This window comes from Trachurus japonicus, chromosome 5 (assembly GCF_045865225.1).
Source record: "Trachurus japonicus isolate A0001 chromosome 5, Traja_1.0".
NCBI classification, from domain to species: Eukaryota; Metazoa; Chordata; class Actinopteri; order Carangiformes; family Carangidae; genus Trachurus; species Trachurus japonicus.
Window position 1 is genome coordinate 37,563,501 of NC_140911.1, and position 16,638 is coordinate 37,580,138.

At 43.8% G+C, this 16,638-nt stretch overlaps 1 protein-coding gene across 12 annotated transcripts in view; it reads right to left on the reverse strand.

Moving 5' to 3' along the window:
• Positions 1–16,638, reverse strand: part of rap1gapb (RAP1 GTPase activating protein b) — a 63,927-nt gene that overhangs the window by 3,476 nt on the left and 43,813 nt on the right. For 4 of the 12 annotated variants that reach the window (XM_085777810.1, XM_085777816.1, XM_085777812.1 and 1 more), the window contains 16 exons: positions 14,286–14,364; positions 14,137–14,190; positions 13,945–14,028; positions 13,753–13,853; positions 13,169–13,298; positions 7,801–7,956; positions 7,569–7,640; positions 7,397–7,483; positions 6,913–7,056; positions 5,337–5,468; positions 4,059–4,136; positions 3,093–3,202; positions 2,124–2,240; positions 1,196–1,337; positions 663–762; positions 59–165 (listed from right to left, as the gene is read on the reverse strand). In XM_085777810.1, coding sequence (XP_085633936.1) covers positions 59–165; positions 663–762; positions 1,196–1,337; positions 2,124–2,240; positions 3,093–3,202; positions 4,059–4,136; positions 5,337–5,468; positions 6,913–7,056; positions 7,397–7,483; positions 7,569–7,640; positions 7,801–7,956; positions 13,169–13,298; positions 13,753–13,853; positions 13,945–14,028; positions 14,137–14,190; positions 14,286–14,364 — 1,693 coding nt within the window. The remainder of the gene's footprint in view (positions 1–58; positions 166–662; positions 763–1,195; positions 1,338–2,123; positions 2,241–3,092; positions 3,203–4,058; positions 4,137–5,336; positions 5,469–6,912; positions 7,057–7,396; positions 7,484–7,568; positions 7,641–7,800; positions 7,957–13,168; positions 13,299–13,752; positions 13,854–13,944; positions 14,029–14,136; positions 14,191–14,285; positions 14,365–16,638) is intronic. The other 8 variants (XM_085777813.1, XM_085777819.1, XM_085777814.1 and 5 more) reach the window with 3 other exon arrangements.

Consider the following 16,638-nt stretch of genomic DNA (forward strand, 5'->3'; position numbering starts at 1 on the left):
GGGAGCATTCATTCCAGTGAATTCATCTTAATGACTAATGCCAGGCACTTGGTCTCACCGATGAGGACTTGTGCTCCTGCGGGGGGCGCTCCGTCTTGGGGCTGCTGTCTGTCCCTTTTGGCTCTGATGTCTTCACTCCGTCCGTTTGCTGCTGAAGACGAGAAGCTGGAGGAAGGCGGCAGATGTGTGGCTGTCATAGTTAATAAACTCACGCACATAACGCTGCCAGCTGTTCCAGCCGAAAAAATATTCCAACGTGCAAAAGATTAATGGTTCAGAGTGAATCATTAGCGATAGGAGGAGGGGGAAAAAAAGGCCAAATAAAATAAGTTTGCGCAGGAATCACAGATAAGTTTGTAATGCTGTGGGCGCAGTGAACTTTGCTTAAGAGGAGTTTGCAAAGTGTTTTTTTTCATACAGTTACACATTCAGTTGGTGTATAACTGGAGGGAGGGAGCTCTGCTGGTGCAGCTGAGGTGAAGTTCATCACTCAAGGCTGCCTCCATATTAATTTGCTCAGGAAGCAGAGACTCTTCTCACATGTGCCCTGTCTATATTTTCCCCAGATACCCTGAATATGTGAACCAGGTGACCTTGCCCCGCTTTCCACACCCTCAGGCCGTTACTGTACAGTAATAGGAGTCCTTTTCCCCTACACTCACCTGGAGAATTTCCCTGGCTGCTGCTGCACGCACTGTCATCCACCCCAGAGCCATACACAAACGAGTCTCTCTTGAGTGGCGTAACACAAGACATGCTTTCCTGTAAGATGCCAAGGGTGAAGCAAGTTAGAAATGTTCCCTTTTTCCACCAATGCATCACAAGGACAAGCAGACAACATAATCACACCCACAGCTCTCCACAGTTAATGTATTTCTCTTTTGTGTGTGTGTGTGTGTGTCTGTGTATGTTGTACGAATAAGAAATGGAAAAAAGCCATTAATATGTATTACTCTGCTATACATTTTTTAGAGCTGTCATAACTATGGTGAAGTGAAATCCATCAAACACTATCACAACAGATAAAAAACAAATTGTTTTCCCCAGCAGTTTCAGTGAGACAAATGCTAATGGAAGCACATATTGTCACAGGCTGTAAACAACGCTGTCTGCTGATGTTTGGCTTGGGTAAGTGGCACAAATGTACATGTCTGCACTTTCATTATGTGCTGTCACCCCGCCCGTCTCCACCCACCAGTCCGGTGTCGTAGTCCTCCTCGGCCTCGTTCTCGTGCTCCTGCTCCTCCACGACACTCGCAAAACTGCTGGCGTTGGAGGAGGAGCGCGAAAGGTCCTGCGCCTCGGGGATCGACGGCGCCCTGCAACACATTGCCAAACTACACACCTGGGTCACTCTGACCGCACAAAATCTTGTGTAACACTAAGTAGTACCGACGCACTTAAATGAGCAGCAATTTCTCAAAGGCTTTCCCCTGTTTCCCCCTTCCATTTTCAGCCAAAGTGACTGAAGTGCCTTTGCAACTGTGCCACATAATCTTTTAAGATGTTTGGGAAAACAGTGCTCTGCTCTAAATTAGCTGTTTCTGGGTGATACTGAGGAAAACATCTTGAAAAAGTGATAATGTTTTTGCCTACATACCAATAACAGACTGAAGTGCAGCCTTTAAGACACAGTCAAGCACAATTTCAGCAGCATCACGCTCCCAAATGAGTTCATGTCCCATATCAAGCTAAATGCACGCAAATACTTTTCTCAAAATAAAATGTGCTCCACCTCATTAACAATGACAGTTGTCAGTGTTGTGTATATCACGACATATTGCTACAACATCACCACCAAACCTTTATTATGTTATTTGTCTAGACTAAACACCTGCCTCCTGCAGAGTTAAGAGTGCAATTACAGGCTGTTTTTGAAAATGTAGAGCCACACAATGAGGTTGTGAGAGGGGATAATATGAATTTTGTGGCTTGCTGCATTAGAATAGATCCAGAGGCTTAGAGCCATGACTGTGAAGTAAGTCATCCATGTAATAGAGTCACTGTTTTAAACTCTGCAAATCCCTTCCCTATACCTCCTGCAATAAACACATCTATCACCACAAACAACTTCTCATTGTTCTTGATTATGACACACTTAATTGATCATAAATAATAATCACCTGTTTCTAGTGGCCTGGAACTCTGGAGAGCTGTGATTGGAGGAGTTGTCTGATTTGTTTTCCTGCGACAAGTAGCTGCTTTCAGGTGTCCGGTGGGTGCTGGGTGACACCTCCCGGCTTCAGGATGGAGACAGAGATGGAGACATGAAAACAATGGAAGTTTGTTTATTTCATATAGTAAGAATTTAGACAAGTTATTCACCAGTGTTAAAACACATTCACATCATCAGGAATGTGTGTTGTAAGATCTGAAAAAAAACAAACTGTGAAACCACAAGCTACTGTTTTAACTGGTTACAATATTATGTAGTTGGGTTGTCCGTCTATCTGTCACATTTTTGTTTCAGTAACCCTTTCAGGGAGGTGAGTGCAAATATTTTGTTTGACTCAAGGAGTAATTGATTAGATTTTGGTGATGAAAGGTCAAAGGTCAAGGTTACTGGTACCTCACAAGGTATGGTTTTAGCCTTGTGTACACTATTTCTTAGAAAATCCTTTCATTTAAAATGTTGCACCAATGTCAACTAGGACTCAAGAATGAATGGTTTTGATTCAGGGTCAACCATAAGAATAATAACTCAAGATTTTGAATTTGATTTTTTAAATATTTTTTATGAGTCTGGATGAATTATAGTTCGAGAGGAGGAGGCCGAAGACTCAAATGACTGATCACCAGCTGCATCACAGATATAAAATACATTTTACAAAGCAATAATTATCAGCACTGTTCAAGAATCTTGGTACTGTTATTCATCTTCGGTCCATATGTTAAAAATCAGTGTAAAATCTAGGAATGAAAAAGATAAATTGTCTAAGTCCAAACAGCCGTCCAACGCAGGCTTGTATCTGACACAGTGCCTCATCTCATCGCTATTTACTTCATTTAAATGTCCCTGCTTCCATCTGTTGCAACACTGTTCTCTCCTCACTACCCACTCCCTGCTGATCCGCTCTGCTCTGTCCTCTCACCTCCTCTCTTGGACCTCCTGGATGTTCTCGATGCCAATGGCGCTGCTACGACGGGAGCTGAAGGGCCCAGACTTTTTCCTGGTTGGGCTTTTCCCAGGAATGATCAATGACTGACAGTGGGCAGGGAGAGGAAAGTGAGACACACTGGAGGAACAGTATGAGCTGCTGACAAAGTAATACAGTACATGATGCAGTAGGCTACATGTAAAATATGCTGTAAAGGAATTATGAACTGATGGCTTGACCAATCCATGATGTAATGACACAACATGTTTTACGAATCCATCATAAAGAGGCTTCAGCAAGTAAATTATTTTTTATTCAGCTTTTTCCTAAATTTGTGACTTTTATCACTGATGAACAAAACCTTTTTTGTCAGAGGCATCCTGCTAGATGTTCTGTTGTGTTTTTATTTAAAGCCAATGAATGTTGTGTCTTTATTTAAAGCCACAACATCAGACTCTTGAGTTTATTTATTGAGATTTCAAAATGCCTGGTGCACATTTCTAATTTAAGACGCAGTATGATTCAGCAATGAACGGCTGCATGAGAACACAAGTGGGAGTCTGTTCACAACTTTTGTTTGCCGGATTTCTAACATTTATCCTTCAGTGTTTAGGGACAAATTTCAAAGTAAGATGAAATGCAGGAATTCATGCACGAAGCCCAAACATTCATCATCTATCTGCACACGATTTACATCACAGGAAATATTGAAACTAAAGGTCAATGAGCTATAACACCGCTCAGTTCATGATGTGTCATTCCATCTCAGCCATAAACTATAAACACGGGAGTGTTTGGCTAAAGGTTGAATGAATGAAATGAATGAAATTGTAATTAAAACCATAAACTAAACACATTTCACTATAACTGACGACAAAAACCTAACTATACACTCACATTAAAAAAATTACAATAGTAAAGACAAAAGTAGAAAATGAGAAGGGAGAGTTATACGTGAACCTCTTCTATTGTTCCTATCCCTATGGCACTGCCTCGACGTCCATATTTACTGGGACTTTTCCCTGGGACAAGCAATGACTAAGCCATACAAGACAGGACAGGGTAAGCAGAGAGAGAAAGAGATGATAAATTGAAAACGGCAAGAGAGGGAAGGAAAAGAAAAAGAACACATCATAAGATCTCATGCGCACAGCACAAAGAATTTAAACAGCAAGGTGCAAAAAGTGTTTGAAAAAAGGAGCTCCCAGCGTGAGTTAATAGAGAAGACATGATATTGAGGAAAATATAAGAGGGCTTTTTAGTGCAAAGTTAGACTGGGGTCCAACACAGGAGGGCACAGTAGGAGATGGAGCGCCACCGAGGTAGCAGGCGTGTCAGCACTTTTGTCCTGAGGGCTACAGGTCTGTGTAGTGATGCATTCAGAAGGAGAAAGAAGGCAAAGAAGAGGGTTGGCAGGATCCAAAGAAAACATAGTCCTTTCAGAAATGGGGTGAATTTAGTTCCAAATCCCAAATAGCAATTTCAAAATGAGTGAAACAACATTAACCCCATCTGTGAAAGAGACACAGAACAGGACAGTGTGCTCCTGGCACCAGTGGCATGTGCCATGCATATTTTTCAGCTGCACGTGCACAGGCAGGAAAGAGAGGCAGTAACATTTACAGGAGGGCAACGGTCATGGCAAAAAGCACATTGAGAAGGGAGGGAGTCTGGGTAGTCAAACAGCTGCTATGCTGAATTCACAAGAAGACTCAGGATAAGGACTATACTGGGGTCCACACACAATCAATCATCTTGCATTGAGAAGGAAATAATTGGTTTCATTTCACAACCGATACTCCATTTTTAACACAGTCATCTAACTGTCACACTACGTGGTGATGACGATTCTCTCGACAGATGAGAATGAATGAAATGCTGAAAATGAATTGTGCTGTTCGTTTAAAAGAAAAAGAAAAGAAAAAAGGAACAATCTACTTATACATTCAAACACTTAGAGCCATAAATGGAAAAAGGCAATCAGTGCTAGTACAAAGCAAAGAGAGAATTTAAAATGTCAGGTTTGAAAGCGAGTGCTTTGATGTTAACACACGATGCAAGGCAGGGGCTATAATGTGCCAACAGGAGTCATTTACTAAAGTGTTGCTCAGAAGAAAGTGTAGTAGCTGCAGAGTCTGTATGTGCACTTTATCCACTGTGCTGTGAGTGGTGAAAATATAATATACCCTGAGTGCACGTGTTAGGTGGACATCATGTGAACCAAAATGGGCTACTTACAATCCCTGGGGTTTTGGGGCTCTCTGCGGGATTGTGGGTAAAGCTGCCACTGTGACTAGTGGAGACTGTGTGTGACTTCTTGTTACTGAGGCCCATGGCGTCCATAGACTGGCTTCTGCTGCGGATGACCCGCTACAGAGAGAAACGAGGAGATACTGTCAGTGGATCCACTGGTGTTGTGTTGAAATGCAACACACTGACGGATACTTCAAATGTTGACCAACATGTAGATATTGGTAAATATTCGTGATGATGCAGCGTGTGTTTTTTACGAGAAGGGGTTTTTTTTATATAAGAGACATTTTGACAAGTCACAGTAGGAAAGAAACACCTGTGTCTCTCCTAATTTGACAAGTAAAATCGTGCCCTGTCAAAAAGATTGTTCAGTTATATACAGCTAAGTATATATAGATTAGGTTAGACAGAATAGAATATACAGTTTACATGTCTTTCTTTGATGGAAGTAAATGTGACTGCGTGTTGAAGCTATTTTGAGGTGTGATAAATATGAGGTCAACCATGTGAGCATATGGATGTGTGGAGATTGGGGTAGTGCAGGTCAACAGGCAGGAGGGAGAGGCTGTGTGAGAGAAATGCAGGTTCATAGAGGGTTGGAGGAGAGTGGGGTTGAGTAGGATACATACAGTATATTATGTTCTATGTTGTCGTTGAAGAAGAAGAAGAAGAAGAAGAAGAGGTTGTATTTGTGTCACAGGATGGGAAGATGAGACAGCGTGAAACAAGAAAGACCCACATGAGAGAACCAACAGTGAGGGAAACTAGTAGAGACAGCAGCAACAAAATCCACACAGCAAGACAGCAAACAGAGAAGGGAGGAGTGGGGAGGCTTTGCTGATACAATTTGTGGAGGTGTGAAAGACAGAAAGAGGCAATGAGATGGCTTGTGACAGGTAGAAAGAAAAAAAAATAGAGACAGGACTTGGAGGCAAGAGCGCATTTACACAGAGGAAGTGTATGGAAGTGTGAGAGAGAGAGATGGATCTAAAGAGATAAAGGTGGATTTATTTTTCTGAAGTCACAAAGAAAGACAAAAAAAAAAGCAGAGAACTAGACGACACAGAGAGAAGAGAAAAGCAGCAAGGGAACACTGCCCATGGGGAGACATGCAAACTGCATCATCAGCTCCCTAATGAGAGGTCATTAAATCGTTCATCAGGCACACACAATCACAGCTTCTGCAGCCGTGCCTCGGCGACTGGGCTACGCTCCACAGCCCTAATGGTCATTGATGGAGCATTCGCAGTCGGAGCAAAGTGCCTTTCAAACACAACTGGACGCTCCCCAGCCTCAAAACCACACCATCATGCCCAAACACACCGAGTTCAGCAGTCGCAGCCAAGTGAGGAAATCAAATGCCACAGGACTGGTCCTTTGAGATACTGCAAATTTTCTATGCTTTGCTTTCTCATGTGTGAATACCCAGAATCCCAGCCAAGAGACAGGGGAAGGAGAAAAAAGCATCCTGAAAGTTTCTCCACTCATCACCATTCTCTCTAATGCATGTGGAGGTGCAGATTAACGATGCGTCTCATCAAATGAAGGATGGAGACTGTACCTTGAAGGATTCAAAGAAGCCTCCTCCTCCGCCTCCTCCCCCGTTCTCCAGCTTATCTTCGTCCCCACCCAGACCCATCATGGACTGGCTGTTGATGTGCAGCTCTTCATACAGAGTCTCTAGCAGGGCTGAACGTGTGCGCTCCTGACAATAGCAACAACAACAACACAGTCAGTCTGCACAGGAACTGACTGTGAATTTAGAATCTGAAATTCAAATTCGTTATTTCAAGTGATGATGTGTCTTGAGAGATGATGAAAACAAAGGAAAAAAGAATGACAACAAATATTAGAAGTGGAGTCCCTTAGCATTAAAGCAATATGAGAGGTGTTAGAGATTATATTTAATTAATGTTGTCACTTAAAATCCCTTTAAAAAAATAAAAAAATAAAATAAAGTCAGTAGCATGCACACATATACAGACACCCACACTACAGACATTGACATTTCTGTGCTGCAGTTTGCATTGTAACACTCTTCTCACCTCCAGCTTGGCAAACTTCTCAGCCTTGTAGCAGGCGTACTCTGCATTGATGAGCTTGGTGAAGAGGAACTCGCGGAACTCAGAGCCCTGACCGAGAGCAAAAACAGAGAAATGAGGGCGTAGGGATTGACGCTTTATGATGTCTGCTTGTGAATTTTGTTTGACTACTGACCTTTTTGAAGATGGCAGGGTCAGGCAGAGCAGGCCCGAAGAAAGGTACATCATCCCTGGCTGTTACAGACACCTGGAGGAGAAAACAAAAGAGACACTGTGACGTCCCACTGCGAGGTGAATCAACGCCCCTGAATAATGAATGACTGCATCTCGGAATATACCACATCTGAAATAGGTGTCACAGGTCGCCGTCAGTCTGAGCATCTTGATACAGTATCGACTGGACCAACCTTGTAGGTGACATTGTCCGTGCATGCGTTCTCCACCTGCACCACCGCATACGCATGCAGGAAGTTGGACTGGATCATGTCTGGTACAAAGGGCGTGTTTTCCTCCTGGAACACGATGGCCACTATGTCGTTGCCTATGTGCCTCTTCCTCTGCAGCTGGAGGGGACAGACAAGCACAACTAACAACAGCGAAACATCTCAAATAACCACTTAGAGAATCACAAACACAGGCCCAGCACAGAATCACTTCCAGGGCTCGCACTCACAGTAAATGTAGTCCCAGCATAGAGGTGGACAATGCAGACATACACAACAGCCCAGTTTGTGGAAAGTGAAGCTTATTGGTCTGCATGGTTTCCAAACATACAGTAACTATATGAATTTCCTTACACAAATGTCTCTGCAAATCCACTTTATCTGCTTCTTCAGTGTAGCCATGACTCGGCTGGAATAATTAAGGGGTTTTGTGTGTGGGAATGAATACGTTTGAACACCAGTGGAGGTGCTGCAAAGTCTAAAGAAAAATGGTTTGTGCTTTTACGGATGGCTGACTGTCAGCAACCCAAATCATAGCTGCAGAACGGCTGCATTTTCCTTGTTGCCAAAAGGCTTAAAGTTGCCAAAGGGACACTCGTGCACTTGGAAGAGAAGGCGACTATGCTGGAGTATTATATTTTTATCTGAGCAATATCTTTTAAGTGGCCCAGAGTTGCCAAGCATAAGGGACACCTTCTTCTTATGCTGAAATGTAAAAATATGCTGCCATCCCACTGCCTTTAGATAGGAAACTTTTCCTACAGAGCTACCATCAGAGAACATGTGGCTTTATCCTTCTTGTAAAACACAATTAAAAGATACACATCATCATCATCATCAACCTTTATTTAACCAGGCAAAAAATTGCTAAGAAAAAAGTTTCTTATTGAAGCAATGGCCTGGTAGGAGGTGAGGGACCTCCTAGGGGGAAAGGGAGAGGGGAAGAACAAAAAAAGACAACACTAAAATATACTGTAGCCAGTGAAAGCACACATAAGCAACAGTAACATATACAACATAGTAACAAGTAATTTGACTATACTATAACATATGTGCAATCAGTTTTTAGTTTTTTTCTGTAATCAAACTTAAATAAAATGCTAGTGGATATCAGAATTTCCAAATAAATTCTGCAAAATGATGCTCATCAGGGAGACTCCATGACCTAAATAACTTCACAGCATGTAAGTAGAAGTAGATCATCTACCAGATCATACGGACAGATCCGGTTTGATGATAAACAGAAATCCTCAATAAAAAAATAGTCTCAGTATAGACAGTCTGGCATAAATAAACCGAGCTCCCATGTTCCTCCACAGTAAGAGCCTTGGCACTCGATTCTTGATGCTCACTCTGCAGCAGCAAATGTTGATTACCCTTCGTCACTCATCCGGCTGTTTAACACGCTAAAGTGCAGCCTTTTAACGATGCCACTTCACACCTGTTGAGCTCAAGAGCTGAGTGGTTCTGCTGCAGTTGTGTGCAAGTGACAGTACAGCAAATGTTTATTCTAGGATTCACAGATGATTCTTTTCCAGGTAGCACCCAAATTACTTTACAGCATCTGTCTGTTTAAGCCAGTCTGTTTGTTCACACTAGAACAATCAACCACCTGTCTAGGCTTTTACAAGTTTTCATAATTTGCTGAAAGTATACTGTATGAGCCGCTATGTTAAACATTGCCCACATAAATGAAAAAAATGTGCTCTGTTATTTCAAAGGAAAAGAGTCCAGCGTTCATTTTGCAAATAGATGCCGATTTAATATTTTAAAAAAGCAGTGTAATATCTCAGGATTTCTAAATGCAGTAGTTTTTATTGTGAAATTAAACATATCCTGAAAATGAGATCACAGTTTGATAGACATAAAGACGCAACAGGTAAATTCTTTTGTATTAAAAATGAAATCTCACAACTTTATCTTTGTGATCTGTTTAATAATGAAATTCAGGTAACTACTGCACCACCACTAAGGTTATTAACTACAAGCTTTGATACAGTATTTACTCATACAGTGACTTTTTGAACAAGATAGCTGCATCACACTGCACAGATAATGGTTGACTGAACCACAGCATCGCCACAGCCGCACCACAGAAAGTTATAAGACATAAAAATGAACCCACTGAGCATGTTGCTCAAATTATATACTCAACAGTCAGTGTTGTTTACATCTACCCAGATCTGACTTCACAAATCCCGACCTGCTTTTTCTAGCGTCCTCAAACACAGCTCTGTCACTATGGGTTCACCCTGCCTCATGGATCACCACATGATGTTGTTGTTCATGTTCCCTGTGTCTCTTCATGCACTGTACACGGTGCATCTGTATGGGAGTTACTGTGGTAACTAGATCCCCACTGGCCAAAAAACCAGTTTAAACCCGCTAACAATCGGCTTTTGGTGGCAGTGGGAAAGGCGCACCGGACAGCATCCTAGGTGGCACGTAGTTTTTTCTTGCCCCCGTGAGTGACACCTGGGGCAGGTTGGCTCCCCTGTGTCACATTTGTGATGGTTTCTTAGCCCATGCACCTTACAGCTTTGGTGGTTTGCTCTGGACGGCCGCCTGAGCTTGCGGCTGATGTCTTGGGATGCGGTAACCCGGACGGGCTGCAACCTGGGCGAACGTCTGCTGTGGAGCTGCTGGGGGAGGAGGTGGCATCTTCCTGGGTAGACAGAGTTGAAGTGCTTCACCCTTCTTCTTTTTCTCCTCACACTTTCTTTGCATGGTGGCTACAGCTGGTCCAAAAAGGCCTCTTGGGTCCACTGGGATGTCGAGGAGGTGGGCTTTTTCCTCCTGGGACAGGCTGGAAAGATTGGGCCACCTAGCTCTCTCCTGCGCGACCATCAGGGCCATGGCTCTGCCGGAGGCCTGGACAGTGCACCTGTGTAGGCGTAAGCAGAGGTCAGTCACCATGCAAACTTCTTCCCCCACAGCAGCGGAGGGTGAGATCGTCATCTCGGCCTGGTAGGCCAGCAGGAGCGATGACGCATTGAGGGCCCTCACAGACATGGCTACTGACTTGCAGCCTTTTTCAGTCAGGGAGGACTGGAAGCATTCCACCTTGGACGGCAGGACGGGGCCCGCCGCTTCTGGCCCGCCGCTTCTGGCCAGGGTGGAGGTGAGACGCCAGGAGGGGTTCGACCGGGGGAACGTGAGAGAAGCCTTTCTCCTCCATGCCCGCCCAGTCCAGCGCTGAGCCTCCCTGTGCGCCGCTTTTGGCCGTAAGTGGATTGCGCCACGTTCGGGTCGCTTCCTCCAGGCACTTGGGGAACACCGGCAGGAGCTGTCTGGTGGAGGGTTTGGCCTTGAGGAGCCGTCTCCCCTCGTACCAGGATGTGGAGGTCTCGGTCTGAGTCGTCCTTGTCAGACCTGACGCCGACTCTGGGGGACTCAACTTGGAATTCAACACCACGTCCACGATGTCCTCCTGTTCTGCCAACAGGTCTGCTCCGGGGACGTTGTGGTGTGTCAGCGGGGGGATGGCGTCGAGCTGGTTGCCCCAGCCTGTGTCCGCGGGGATGGAGTCTCTGACTCCATGGTTGAGGTTTGGGTACCCCCATCATACCTGCGGCAGGCCGTCCTGGGCATCCTGCAGCCCAAGGCACACCGAGCAGGTGGAGTGGGTGTCCGCCCCGGATATTTTCTTGCTGCACGCGCAAGCCTTGGCTGCAGATGTGGACCCCTCCATGGTGAGGAAAAGGATCTTATTTTCCAGCTCTTAAAAACAAGCGGTTACTGTTTGGGGACAGGCTAGCTTGGGTTGCTACTGTATGGGGACAGACTAGCTCTCACACAAGGAGAACAGCTACTGTTTGTGTACAGACTAGCTGGCTCTCGTAGCTTTGCAGCTGCAGGGGAGCTAACGTGTTAGCAGCCGGCGACCTAGTTGTGAGCTCGCTCTATGACCAGTATGCTAATATTAGCTGAGCTTGTTGTCCAAGAGCTGCTTCCAGGAGCGAGAAGAGGTTTAAGACTGAAGTACTGACGTGACGCCCCGGTCTTATAGGGAGGAGGAAGACCCTCCTGCAGGGAGCGGACGTCACGTCTGTCTGCCAGTCAGGACTGGCGTAGTGGAAAATTGCTTCTGGGGACAAGCGCAAGGGGCGTGTCCCATAGTGAGATACCGAAACAAATGTTGAAAGAGAACTATGGTGGGAAAGCCAGACCCGGGTCAACCCCCTAATTTACGTGGTGACGTTGAGCGTTACGTGACACCACGTCATAACATCGAGCCAGTCGCGTCTCATATCACGTACCAAAACCATAGATTGTATATAAAAGACCAAAGCTCTGCTCGCATTTGATACTGGGATTTGATCAAAAGATCAAATACGTCCGTCACAAGGCCGCAGCCCTGGTGCTCCACAGGTCAGCCACCTCGTCTGCCTCGGCCAACAGACCTCACACTCCGCAGCGGGTGGCTGTGGCATGACGCTGTGTTTCTCGCGCCACTGATGAAAGTGGGGCGACTGGGGGGGGGGGTCAGACCCGGCTCATTTTGGTCAATGGGAAAGGAGCCAAATGGCGATTGTTAGACCCATTTTAGTGGGAAAGTGGCTAAAGAGACAGTGCACCTCACTGCAACATGGCTTAAAAGAGACCCTTCGTCTCTTTTAATCTTCAGCCACAAATAAACACAAGAGAAACTTAATTAAATGACAGAGGAGACACTGAAATGCTGGAGAAAATGGAAAACTCGGAAATAAACATTCAACCAGCCAACCTGCAAAACCTAAACATCACATTACAAATCCCTGCACACTAATGTCGGCTCAATAATAAATCATTGTTAGAAGCCACTCTGAAAGAATACTTAGGCATTAAGGGAAGTGTAATATAAAGCTTGCTGAGAGTTAGATTCCACTCATTTTTGTACGGTAAACATGAAGATAGTTTAGTTTAGCTTAGTTTAGCAGTATTTGATTTTGATTAAATCTGATAGAGTTAATTAGTGAGATTAAAAAATGTGATCACCTGCTGCCTGCAGCTACATATTTACTGTTCACACATTGTTACGGGTTGTTTTGATCTTCTCATCCAACCAAGGACTCAAGTGTTCTTGCCAAAATGTCAAAGTATTGCTTTATCTAATGGTTTTAACTTTGCACCCCAGTGCCCCGTTCAGGCAGTTATTACAGATTCAAATGTTTTTTCTTGATTCATCAGCATTATCTTAAAAACATCTAGATCTGGATTTTACAGTCACTGACCCATCAGATGCCCCTGCAGTCAAACGTGGATGAGAGGCCTTTACAAATCAATTAGTGAAAACTGCTCTGAAGAGACAAATTAGCTCCTCTGATCATTAATCACTGGAATGCCACTATACCTGCTGTGAGTCTCCCTCTGTGTAAGGCAGCTTGGTGGACACATGGAACATAATCTCCTTGTTATGGAAGTTTGTGTAGACTGATTCTGTGCCTGTCTGCCCATGAGTGACATCCAGCCCACCCCGAAACCTGGAGAAGAAAAGGAGAAGCAGAGAGATGGGAGGTGGGGGCATGAGTGAGAAAAGAAAGAGAGAATTTTAAAAAGCAGAAATAATTAAAGACTTAGGAGAGAAGGTGAGGAAGGATTAAGGTGAACAGGCGAGGTGAAGACGAACAAAGTGGTGTTAGGAGGGGAGCATAGGTGCATGCTTTCAGCGTTCCCTGTCCTTCCAGGCTCATCCATCATTGAGAGAATGCCAAGGGCACTTCTGCCTCCTCAATCACAATGTCAGTAAACACTCCAAATATCAGAGCCCTCTAAATCGCCTTTTCAGGGTTTTATTTAAAGCTAACTTTGATGAATGGCAGAGTGACTGTTGGCCTCCTTCTAAAAAGACATTAAGAAGATACAGACAATTAAACAAAAGTGCTTAGATCTGCCACCTTGAAATCTTAAAGAAATTAAATTGAAAAGTGTCCAAACCCTTTAAAGTCGTGAAGCTCAATCTTCTGTCCAAGAAACTCCAAGAACTCAACAAAGGCAGGACTTTCCTCCATATTCCCAAACACCTCCTCCTCTGATGTCTGTGAGGACAGAGCAAACGACAGGCCCAGGAGGAGTGACACTTGACTTCAAAAGGAGAGATCAGCAGCTGGATCTTTGATGTGCACTCACCTGGCCGAACTTTTGATAAATAACTCCAAACTTGAAGTTGTTGCTGATCACATGTTCGTCAAAGGTGACAATGAGCCTTGATGCCTGAGGACGAGAAGATAGGTATGAAGTTTTGAGTGGGGTTAACAGAGCTGCCGGGTTGTTGTAGCAGGAAGCAAAAGTGAAGAGAGTCACAGGTGGATGAATGCCTACCTTTGGGTAGAGTACAGGGTAAAACCTATCCACATTCACCTCTTCACAAACAAGCTAAAAGTAAAAAAGGACAGTCAGAATTTTTTTACAATTTCAAACATACTGAAATGTTTTTTGACAATATAATCTGTGCGATAACAATTGCCTACCTTGGCCATTTGAACCACATTGGGGAACTCAGTAAGGCAGGAAATGGGAATCACGTCGTGGTGGGTTTTTAGCTTTGTGCTGAAAGGCAAATAGTTTGAAAAGTCAAAGTTCTATTTCTGATGCAAAGCAATTCTTCTGCTTTGATGGCTCTTTCTTTGTTGCTCGGCATTCATGCAAGTGAAGGGCACATCCAAAGCAGACCTTTCCTATGGAAGCTGTGTGGAGCTGAAAGTATAATAGTCTTTATGCTTGATGCATTTGAGACAAGATTGCCTTGGAGAGGGTTGGATTTTTCCATCATTACTTTTCCAAAAGGTGTCAAAAGGTTACAATAAACACTGTGAAAACTGCACAGACCAAGTGTTGAGGTAAAAAAAAAAAACAGGCCAATTTCTAGTAGCTCTAAGATCACACAGACCAAGTGTTCAGGGAAAAAAAACAGGCCTATTTCTAGTAGCTCACTAGAATACTACAAAAACTGCTCCCTCATGGGGAATTACTGTCAATGAAATACCACCGTACATTGGTCCACCTGCCAGAATCTCTAAAACTTGCATGTATTTGAACGACCTGCACAGCTCATTTTGAAAATCATAGTGCTAAGCTGGCAATGCAGTGCTGAGAGGATGTGCATGCTGCTGTAATGAGGGCAATAATCTGTACTTCATGACTTCTGAGAGTGCTATCTTCTTTCCTACCCTGTAAGGAATTAAACTCAACGCCTACCTGTAATATAAAGTCATTCTGTCAGTATATAAATAATATAAATAAAAAAGCACTCATGCAAGACTGTCCAGGATGCCTTTATGAGTTTAGTGGGACATAACAAGTTCTGTCCTGCTCTTTATTTGACTTGGTGAAGTTTATCCGGCAGAAACCGATATACGGAGACACCACACCTATCACGTGGCATGTAGCTACTGAGTGTACAAAGGTTTATGACCACACAGCACCATACATATCATATTTTCAGGACATGAGGTATAGAGCTCAGCAAAAATAACAATATCAAAAATGTATAAATAACCATTAGCCCCCCAAAAAACTTTGGAGGCATTCAGCTCCTATAGACTCCCTATTACACGATTCTCATAACATCTGGAAACATTGACTTAACTAATACTAAAATTACTTACCAAAATCTACAGGCACCAGAAAGAAATCAGGGACTTGTTTCTGTCTAATCTGCTAAAGTGCTTTAGTGTGTTAGACCTGGATAACTGACAGCTGTAGCAACAGTGACTAAGGGAAAGTGAAGCTTGGCAAACGGTTAGTTTACATTGTATGTCTAAATCCTTACAACCCATAATCCTTATATATGATACAGAATATAAATTGGTGTTTCTACAGTGTACAACAGTAACAATAAAATATAAAAAGAGATCATGACTCATCATTACATCTTACAGATGGACTGTGAGTCAGCGCCTCTGACAGCACCAGCTGAGGTGGCTGCATTTGACCGAGATGACGGAGTGACTGTGGGTGGTGTCCACCCAGTGGAAAACATCACTGAGATAAAAAAAAAAGTTGTGGGCCGAGTGAGTGTTACCTTGCTCCACACTCATCCCTTCTGAAGCTCCATTAACAAAGAGGGTGTGCGCCTATCAAACCTTTAGTGGAGTCTCTTGGGAGCTATATTTAATTCACAGGTTACATGGTGCGTTGTGCCTCTCTCCCCCTCATCTGTATTTAGCAAATTGCGAAGGAGTGGAGGATTTTCAGTAAGTGAGCACTGAGTGAGTTTGGGTGATGGTGGGTGGGAGGCTTACACACCGATGAATAGTGTCCTGATAGTTAAGCACTTTGTGGCACAGTTTTCTAAAGTCAACATTTGTACGGAGTGGCTTGAGTGTTGCTGCACTGCACAAATATTTTAATACTTTTATCTATACTCACATTATTACACAACTGCTGCTACATAAATGACACAAATGTTCACTACCACAGATCTCGCCATGTGTTGTGTTATGTATTTATAGCTCCAAAGCTGCGATGGTATTACTCTAAAATATACACAGTCCATCCATCTATCAGCTATACTGCTTATCCATGCAGGGCTGGGGGGGAGGAGGGGGGGGGGCACAACTGTACGTATCACAGGATGGACACATAGAGACAAACAACCAATCAATAACCTAGCGTCCATGTCTTTGTGCATGTCAAGCACCACCATACCACCCTTGATTATATGAATTATTCTCTATATACAGACCAAGAATAAAACTAGTTTTGGAGTATTTATTGTTGCATAACAACACGTTATGTGAAGCAGTGGGCTACTAGTGAATTATTTTTCCAGCTCACTCTGTCTTATATAAACAGTGTTGGAGGCTCGATGACGCAAACGTT